A 9,262-nucleotide genomic window follows, 5' to 3' on the forward strand; every position below is an offset into this window, starting at 1 on the left:
TACTTCACAGTCTATGTCGCAACTTTAAAACGCTGTTTTTCTCTACTTGTAGCGTAATCATTAATGCCTCTTCTTGCGCATATCTCTCTCTTTTATTTTACTATCTGTACTTAGTGTAAAGCAACATATACAGTTTTATTTTTGAAAAGAGAAACGCACATATATCGCTCACATGCGCCTTGTGTTTGTAATATCCTTGATATCTTTCAGATTCCAATGCGGGTTACTCACAACTCTTAACAAGGGCGTTCGAAGCACATGGTTTCAGTACATTCCAATCTCTCGTTGGTTACCATAACATTAACAATAACGGGGAGTCCCGAAAGGGTTATACTAAACTCCGAGGTACACGGGCAGTCCAATTTTCCGATTTCGTACTTGGATTTGTCCTAAATATACACGTAAGGTGTCGTCGATGAAGCAGAAGACGCAAACCCTTCGAAATACCTGGTCCTATTCTCCTTGTGCTTTTTTCAAGGGTCTCCATGAAAATCTTCCCGTTATTTATATATTGCCCTAGAAATTTCAATTTCGAGTCGAAATCATGTTTACACACCGGCACTTGTTGATTTTATACCCCCCACAAACATTTTTTTTTAAAGAATTACATATTACCATGGACCTTGTCAATGCATCTCCTCCTTAAATATCTTTTTGTTTTGTTTTGTTTTTTGTTTTGTAATGTGACACAATGAAAGTGTATCATGTTTATATATGAATGAAGAAATGGCTTTGTGATTATCGGGTCTCATACCCCATTCAAACGGACTTTGAATATCTAGGTACGATGAAGCAGGGGAAATATCTTTGTGAGCTTGCTCACAGTTTCTCTTGTTTGTCTTAGATTTATCGATTTTGTGTTCGAATGACCTTTTCAGCACCACACGTTTTTGGTAGGGTTTTGGAAACAATTGCTACATGAAGACTAGGTTTGGTTTGGTTTAATTTTGTTTAACGTTCTATTAACAGTTAAGGTAATTTAAGGACGTGCCTCCATGTGTGTAGTGTATGCGTGCTTGCGTGTGTGGATGCAAGAGACAGTGTATTTTGGTGTGCTTGTCTCCTTGTGATAGCGCGGATCTGACGCCGACATTATATAGTGCTATCTCACTCAAATGCCATGCCAAAGGCACCAAACACAGCATTCCGCCCGGTCACATTATACTGGCAATGGGTGAACCAGTTACTGCATGAATAGGTACGCAGTAATGAAGCATCTATTTCAAATTTTCTTTATCATGACGCAAATAATACATTTTTCTGTACCATACGGTCAGTTCGTCTATTCAGAACTATTCAATGATACAGAAGGTACCAACAAACTCGGTGCTAGTTTGTTGTTCCTAAAATATGGGTCAAAAGTAATGATATATGATCAATTATTTTACGTATCTGTATGCAAGCTTTGTTCGTATAGTATATATAGTTTTGTTAAAGACGAATACAAATCAAATAAATAAATAACAAATAAAGTTTACACTTGCCTAATTCTAGTAAATGAAACTCACCCACACCAAGATGCGTCCCTGCAGCATAAGGTATTCCTAGCAGTATAGATGTCAAAGATAGAAATATAGGTCATTTTATCATGAATCAATGCAATCTGCCATGCAAAGATGTTTTTCTGTACCTGGTTTGGTGTTCCTATGAATTACAATGCAAACACTATCCTCTGACAACTTTTAAGTGATAGAGATCAATCCCTGTTGCTATCTTTCTTTGAGTTTTGGTGTCTCCTTAACCTCTGTTGTAGTTACCCTTTATATTTGGTGTTTCTCCTCAATCCCTTTTTCTGTTTTCCTTTAATTATTTTATGTCTCCTCGTTGTCTTCCCTCTACTTTTGGGGTCTCCTCAATCTCTGCTGTTGTTTTCCCTTTTGATTTTGGGCCTCCTCACTCTCTGTTGTTGTTTTTGATTTAGGGCCTTCTCACACTCTGCTGTAGTTTTCCGTTTTGATTTAGGGCCCCATCACTCTCTGCTGTATTTTTCCCTTTTGATTTAGGGCCTCATATCTCTCTGCTGTATTTTCTCCTTTTGATTAAGGGCCTCCTTAGTCTCTGCTGTTGTCTTCCCTTTGATTTAGGCCCTCCTCAGTCTCTTCTGTTGTTTTCCGTTGGTTTAAGGGCCTCCATACTCTCTGCTGTTGTCTTCCCTTTTGATAAAGGGCTTTCAAAGTCTGCTGTAGTTTTCCCTTTTGATTTCGGGCCTCCTCACTCAGTCTTTGCTGTTGTCCTCCTTTTGATTTAGGGCCTCCTCAGTCTCTGCTATTGTCTTCCCTTTGGTTAAGGGCCTCCTCAGTCTCTGCTGTTGTCTTCCCTTTGATTTAGGGCCTACTCAGTCCCTGCTGTTGACTTCCCTTTGGTTTAGGGCCTCCTCAGTCTCTCCTGTTGTCTTCCCTTTGGTTTAGGGCCACCGCAGTCTCTGCTGTTGTTTTCCTTTTGATTTAGGGCCTCCTCATTCTCTGCTGTTGTCTTCTCTTTGACTTAGGGCCTCCTCAGTCTGCTGTTGTCCTCCCTTTGGTTTAGTGCCTCCTCATTCTCTGATGTTGTCTTCCCTTTAATTTAGACCCTCCTCAGTCTCTGCTGTTGTTTTCCTTTGATTTAGGCCCTCCTCAGTCTTTGCTGTTGTTTTCCCTTTGATTTAGGCCCTCCTCAGTCTCTGCTGTTTTTTTCCCTTTGATTTAGGGCCTCCTCAGTCTCTGCTGTTGTTTTCCCTTTGATTTAGGCCCTCCTCAGTCCCTGCTGTTGTCTTCCCTTTGATTTAGGCCCTCCTCAGTCTCTGCTGTTGTCTTCCTTTTTGATGTAATGCCTCCTTAGTCACTGCTTTTATTTTTGTATCTCCTCAGTGTAAGTTATTTTCTCTACTCAAGTTTTTCGGGTCTCCTCAGCCTTTGTTGTTGTCTTACCTTTTGATTTTGGTGTCTTCTCAATCCCTGTAATAAGTTTCCCTCCCGTCTTGTCGTCTCCTCAGTCTTTGCCATTATCTTTCCTTTCATTTTGGTGTCTCCCAAGTCTTTGCCATTATCTTTCCTTTCATTTTGGTGTCTCCTCAGTCTCTGTTGTTGTCATTCCATATTTATATTGAGTTCTGGATTTGTCCTTTATGTGTTGACACAGTATATACACTGTGCATTTTAATCTAATAAATTTCCATCTTTAATATGGTCACAAGAGTAATAGACCATATTGATATTTGCAGAATATACAGAAAAAAGTAGATTTTTAAGGACATAACAAACTAAACCAGGTGGTTGTATATAATCATAAATTTATTATCAAAACAGTTATTCTTATTGATGACCTTTTAACAGTTAAAACATATGGGCAAATACTCAAGTATCAAAATAAATAACAAGATATATGACATAATGGGTATTCATTATGAAAGTTGAATTTTATTTAAAGTACTTCAGATCATATTATTTATAGTCAACACATTTTTAATTCGTAGTGAATACTGTATACCAAGATAATTTTTCCACAGCTTAACTTGAGCCTTTTTCCCCCTCGGCAATGAGCGCGGAATTACCTACCATTGTAATGAATAATAGTAAAAATATTGAAATTAGATGTGAAGGGTGAAATCAACACTGGGCGGATAAGGGTTTTGCCGGTGTAGGGGGAAAGTTTTGTTGGGGGGAAAGTTTCAAGGTCTACTGTATCTTTAACCATAGTATAAATTCTAAAAAATGTTTGTTCATTTTTCATAAATAGACACTACCACATTTCTTTTATATTACAGGATGATATTTCCATTGTGCTGTTTTTTAAATAGAATAAAAGATATGACCAGGACCATATCGGCTCTTTAAACCTTTCACTACTGTACACCATAATGGACTCATCCAGGTCAATGCATAGTAAGGTTTACTAAAGTTACATAGGGGTGAAAGGGCTAACAGGTGCAACTGTTCGCTGAAAGGGACACTACAATTTTGGCTTTGGGTATACTGGGAGAAAATCACTATCAAGAATTTTTTAGAGTCCCAGAAGGTGCTGATTGAATTTTGTCTCCAAAGAAGTATTACTATTGAAAAGAACAGTTTTTCGAAAATAGCATATTAATAAATAATGTGGCATGAAAGATAAATAATGTGAGTTTTATCTTCGTAATTATTTCCAACCTCAAATTGTCCAGTGAACTATAAATAGTAGCTAAGAAATTCAATATACATTTGAGCTGAGAAAATATTATCATTAAGTAGAAATTACACACATTAAAATATTTCTTAACATTGCATGCACATCCATCTGGCTCCCAAAAGTGTCCAGTTTGGATAATGTCCAGTTTTAGGTTCACACTATAGATATGGAATGTTCATTTTCTGGTTGGTCAGAGGATGACCTCTTGATGACACGTTGACCTTTCTCGGCTAATATTCAGTCAATATTAGTTCTATAAACTTTTCCCCACATTCACACTTTTACTTGTTCCATTCTACTGACAGGCTGGCACTGTCGGTTGACCTTTGTCTGCGACTGTCATGACCTGGAAACCTTGATCAAGGGCATTTCCTGACATGAAATGTAAAGTTTGCTGATGGCAGCAATTTTTGAAATTTTGTCCCCGTCATGACATTTGACCCTTCAATTGGGTTTCTGTACGCTCAAAGGGTTCCAATGATGGCAGGTGAACAATCTTTGTTCCAGTTTTAACATTAAACCTTTAATTTGGTGTATTTGGATTCAGGTCATGACCTGCAGCCTTGGTTCTGTGGGTGGTGGGTTACTGAGCTGTCTCTCTAGGTCTCTGTAATCAGTGATAATAGTGTTCAGACATTCCAGGCTGTCAGAAAAGTCGGATAACTCCATACCGTCTATGTGGGTGTAATGGTGTATATGAGCCTGAAAAACAGGGTAAAGTAACATATGATCAAAATTAATTATTCAAGCAAAGCTCATTCAATGTCATGAAGCTAGGCCTTATGGTTCTGAAGAAAAAAATGAAAATGTAAAAAGCTGAGAGAGAATGGCAACAGCTTTATCCAGATGTCAGACCTAAAACTTGACTTGATCCAAATATTTAATGATAGTATTTCATTCCAGCAAGCTCAGCCAATGTCATGAAGCTAGGCCTTATGGTTCTGAATGGTAATTTTTCAAATATATTCTGATATCTAAAACACTGGTGAAAAAACAATTGCTACAGCTAGGGCTGCAATGATATACCATGCGATGACAAATCGCGATATTTTGAACACAGTATGATACACAATATATTTTGGGAGGTAATGATACATCTACGATATTGTCTGGATTTTATCGTTTCTGAATTTAGCTTTCTCATATCGGTTCCAATATGGCAGGTGACAGCTTCGGCTCGGCATGCACGCTGAAAAACGTGAATTGTGTGAATTTTTTAAGTCAGGCCCATTTTGGACCAAGTTTATTTCCAGTTGTCATATTGCCATTAAAAATTGGCAACACATCTTTTCTCTTTGCTTCAACTATTACTATTTGTATCGTGATACATATGGTATCGTCAGGTTAATGTATCGTTGCAGCCCTAGTTACAGTGCACACTTGCAATGCCTACTGACCTTGCGTTTGTAGAGTTTGACAAATCTGTCCTTGAGGTCAGTGAATGTGTGATGAACACATGTGTTGTTTGCGAGAGTCAGGAGGGAGTAGGGCTGACCAACTGGGGCCACAGAACAAAGACCAGTCTTCCAGCCTTCTTGGTTCCAGTGGATAAACTGCAGGTTCGGCTTCAACCTGCAATACAAAATTACAAAATTTAAAGAATTCTAAACGTGCAGACTGGAGCTTAAATCCATCGAAAACATAAACAACTACAACAAGGCCAAATATTTCCGCGATTTCACGGTTTAATAACGTGATCGTGAAAATATGATTCGTAGAAAAATATGACACTCATTTGTTGCTGCTCAATATGCTGTAATAAAGCGTATCCATTTGACTATTTAACACTCTATATGACGAGTGTTTAGTCTCTGTGCTAAAACATCCCGAAAATTTAGTTGTCTAGACCCCGAAATTAAAATCTGTGTACCTATTGGTACAGTGTGTATACACTCTCTATCAGAAGGCAAAACATCCCAGGTCAAGTGACATAAAAAAAATAGTTTTGCCACATTGTTGTACAGGTAAAAACAGGGATATCTCAGCATTGGAAATGACTGAATTCCTATATCCTAGGTGGTATTTCAGATTGGGAAATGACTGAATTTCCTGTCCCTGAGGGGAAATCTCAATATGGTAAATGACTGGCTTCCAGTTCTGGATGGGTAACCTGGAGTAATTTGGTGTAAGAAATATAACTGACTTTCAATTCCTAAGGAAATATCTTGGTGTAGAAAATGAATGACTTCCAATTCCATAAAGGCTTATAATATTTGTGTAGGAAATAATTGACATTCTGTTTTGCAGGGGTATATCGCAGTATGGATTGGATTTATTTTGTTTAATGTCCCATTAACAGCTAAGGTAATTCAAGGACGTGTCTCAGTGTGGAAAATGACTGACTTCTTCTTCATGAGGGACTATTTGGGGGTACATACTATTTGTTAAAACTTAACCAAGTCGTTTGCCAAACTGTTTTTATTGTGTCATACCTGTCAATGTTCCGTCTGACATCAGATATCTCCACATTGCCCCTGACCATTAAGGCACAGGCCAGGTACAGGCTGCGTTTCGGATCACTACGTAACAGTTGATGGTCTTTGGAGAAAGCATCCGAAAACATCTGGTCAAGTCTGAAAGACAAATGTTGTAGAAGTAATGATTCACTTTTCCAGTAGATATGACTATTTTAACCATGAGAGTGTGCTATAACAGTATTCCCCATAATATCCATTATTAGTGCACTTCATCTTTCTGTCAGCTCTTATTGAATGCTATAAGTGCTCCACCTTTCCCAAACAGCACCCACACCCTTCAACCAATTTTGCGTGCACCTTCGGCACTAATTACGGCTTATAGCTAGATAATATTAATTTCAAGGTAGCCAGCAACGTCGATCAATGATTGAAACACATCTAATGTGCTTAACATGCTGAAGGACTTTTCCAAAAGATTTAAACCTCAAATTCCCCTTTAGTACCAACCTCTCTGCACCCAGAGGGGCCACATTCTCCGTTTATACAAAATTAAGTCCTCTTTGCCCAAGGATGCTTCAGGTCAAATAAGGAAAAAAAAAGGTTTTACCTCTATTTCCCAAATTGGGCCCCACCCCTCCGTCCCCAGGGGGTCCAACCCAACTATTTACACAAAATTGAGCTCTTGGCCCAAGGATTCTCCACACAATTTGAGATGAAATCCCTTATTCCCTGGGGTAGAAGAAGGATTTTAAAGGTTTACCTCCGTTTCCCTTATCGGGATCCACCCCTCTGCCCCCAGGGGGTCCAATTTCACCATTTATACAAAATTGAGTTATCTTGGCCAAAGGATGCTCCAGACCAAATTTTGTCAAAATCTACTGGAGCATTAAGGACAAGTAGCGTTTTAAAGGAAAAGTTGATGGGCGGATGATGGACGCTGCGGTAAGCCATACAAAAATATAAGCTCATCATGGTCCTTCGGACCAAGCGAGCTAAAGTGGGAGAAATAAAGCATTTACCTTCTTGGAGGCAGCTTCACATCAGCTATTGCATAGAGCGGTGATTGGCTTGACACGAGGTAGTGTAACCGTGGAAACGGGACCAGGTTCATTGTAATCTCATTCAGATCAACATTCAACGACCCTTCAAACCTAGCGGAACTGCAAGCAAAATATATTAACAAAGGTTTTAATAAATTCACCATTACTGTATCCCTTCCTTCACTGGATTTTGAGCCATCGCGTCTAAATAATTTAAGGGTTGATTGAATAGTGACCTTCTCGGGTTATTATAATTTGTGAACCCCTTTGAGACGACCTACGAACTAGGTTATGATAAAGCGGTATATAAGAACCTCCAATTATGATTTATTATTATTGTTATGTTCAGACAGTCATTTTGCTATATCATGTGTGTTTGCTTTAACCCTGTCACCCCTATGTAACTTTAGTAGACTCTACCATGCATTGATCTGGATGAGTCCATTATGGTCTACAATGGTGAAAGGGTTAATTAAATTATATTTTTTTCATGATGACTGTTTTTAATTGATGACAACCAAAAGAAAATAGTAACATATATGGGCAGAATACCTAACGGCATATACCATACATTAATTACAATACCTTAACTATTAATGAATATTACTGTTTACATATTTCTACCTGGTCATGTTCAGGAGAAGGTTAGCCACAATGTTGTTCATGCTGTCAAAAGGTCGCTCCTCAGCTTTAGAGACTGTACCCCCTTCTCCTGTTGTTATGGCACTGCCGGCCTTCATGGTCTCCGACAGTCCAGAGAAGGTTTTCTTGCCGGTTTTCAAGGATGGCACAGACTTACTAACCTTGTTAACTATGTCCATCAGTGCCTAAACAATGAATAGGTATTTTGTAAAAGTGGGCATTTTTTACTGAAATTTAACTCGTTCACCCCTGAAATTTCATAATGGATTATTCCAACCTTTGAATTGGAAGAGTTCAAATGTGTCTCCAGGGATGAACGAGTTAACTAGGTATTTTTGGAGTAGATAACTTCACACACTTGATAATATTTGTAAAACATACAGATGCCCCCACTCCCACTTTGACGACAAGAGATCCTAGAAAGATCTAATTGGCACCCACCATCAAAGGATCTTTATCAGATCTACAAAAGATGATCTTTTACCTTCTTTGCTCTTCATTTTCCTTACGGGCATTATTACACAGTCCCATGTTGGAAATCCTAAACAGGAATCTTGTACATTAATTAATGAAACCTCATAGTGTCATGTTATTTGTGTATAAGAATTGCATAACTATATACATGTATGCAAAATGCCAAAAAATTGTAATTCTTAACAAGAGGCCCATGGGCCTTAACGGTTACCTGATATATTTATACAGAGAGTTGATTTCATTTTTAACATGAACAGAAATATTATTCAAAGTGACAAAAAAACAATAAAACCACCTTATTCAATATCAAGCATACAGATTTCAGACTAAAAAGAATTTGAAACTAGCACCTCTGATTCTAAACAAGGAAAATGAAGAAATTTTAGCACACTGACTCCCTTGAGCCCCACCCTACAGCCCTTGGGGGTAGGGCTGGCTCAAAATTTTCAAAGTATCAAACTGTCAACTCAAGGTTATAATTCCAATCAAGTTATTAACATGTAATATTCAAAGTATCATTTGCCATTATAAACCATAATAAATTTT

General features: G+C 38.2%; 1 protein-coding gene across 1 annotated transcript in view; it reads right to left on the reverse strand.

Moving 5' to 3' along the window:
- Positions 1-3,261: 3,261 nt before the first annotated feature.
- The window catches only part of LOC110442295 (tubulin epsilon chain-like), a 26,887-nt gene continuing 20,886 nt past the window's right edge, over positions 3,262-9,262 (reverse strand). The window contains exons 8-12 of the mRNA XM_021485824.1: positions 8,225-8,427; positions 7,580-7,720; positions 6,576-6,716; positions 5,541-5,715; positions 3,262-4,845 (exon numbers count right to left, since the gene is read on the reverse strand). Coding sequence (XP_021341499.1) covers positions 4,687-4,845; positions 5,541-5,715; positions 6,576-6,716; positions 7,580-7,720; positions 8,225-8,427 — 819 coding nt within the window. The 3' untranslated portion in view covers positions 3,262-4,686. The remainder of the gene's footprint in view (positions 4,846-5,540; positions 5,716-6,575; positions 6,717-7,579; positions 7,721-8,224; positions 8,428-9,262) is intronic.

The sequence above is a fragment of the Mizuhopecten yessoensis genome, unplaced genomic scaffold, assembly GCF_002113885.1.
Source record: "Mizuhopecten yessoensis strain PY_sf001 unplaced genomic scaffold, ASM211388v2 scaffold716245, whole genome shotgun sequence".
In the NCBI taxonomy this organism is placed as follows: Eukaryota; Metazoa; Mollusca; class Bivalvia; order Pectinida; family Pectinidae; genus Mizuhopecten; species Mizuhopecten yessoensis.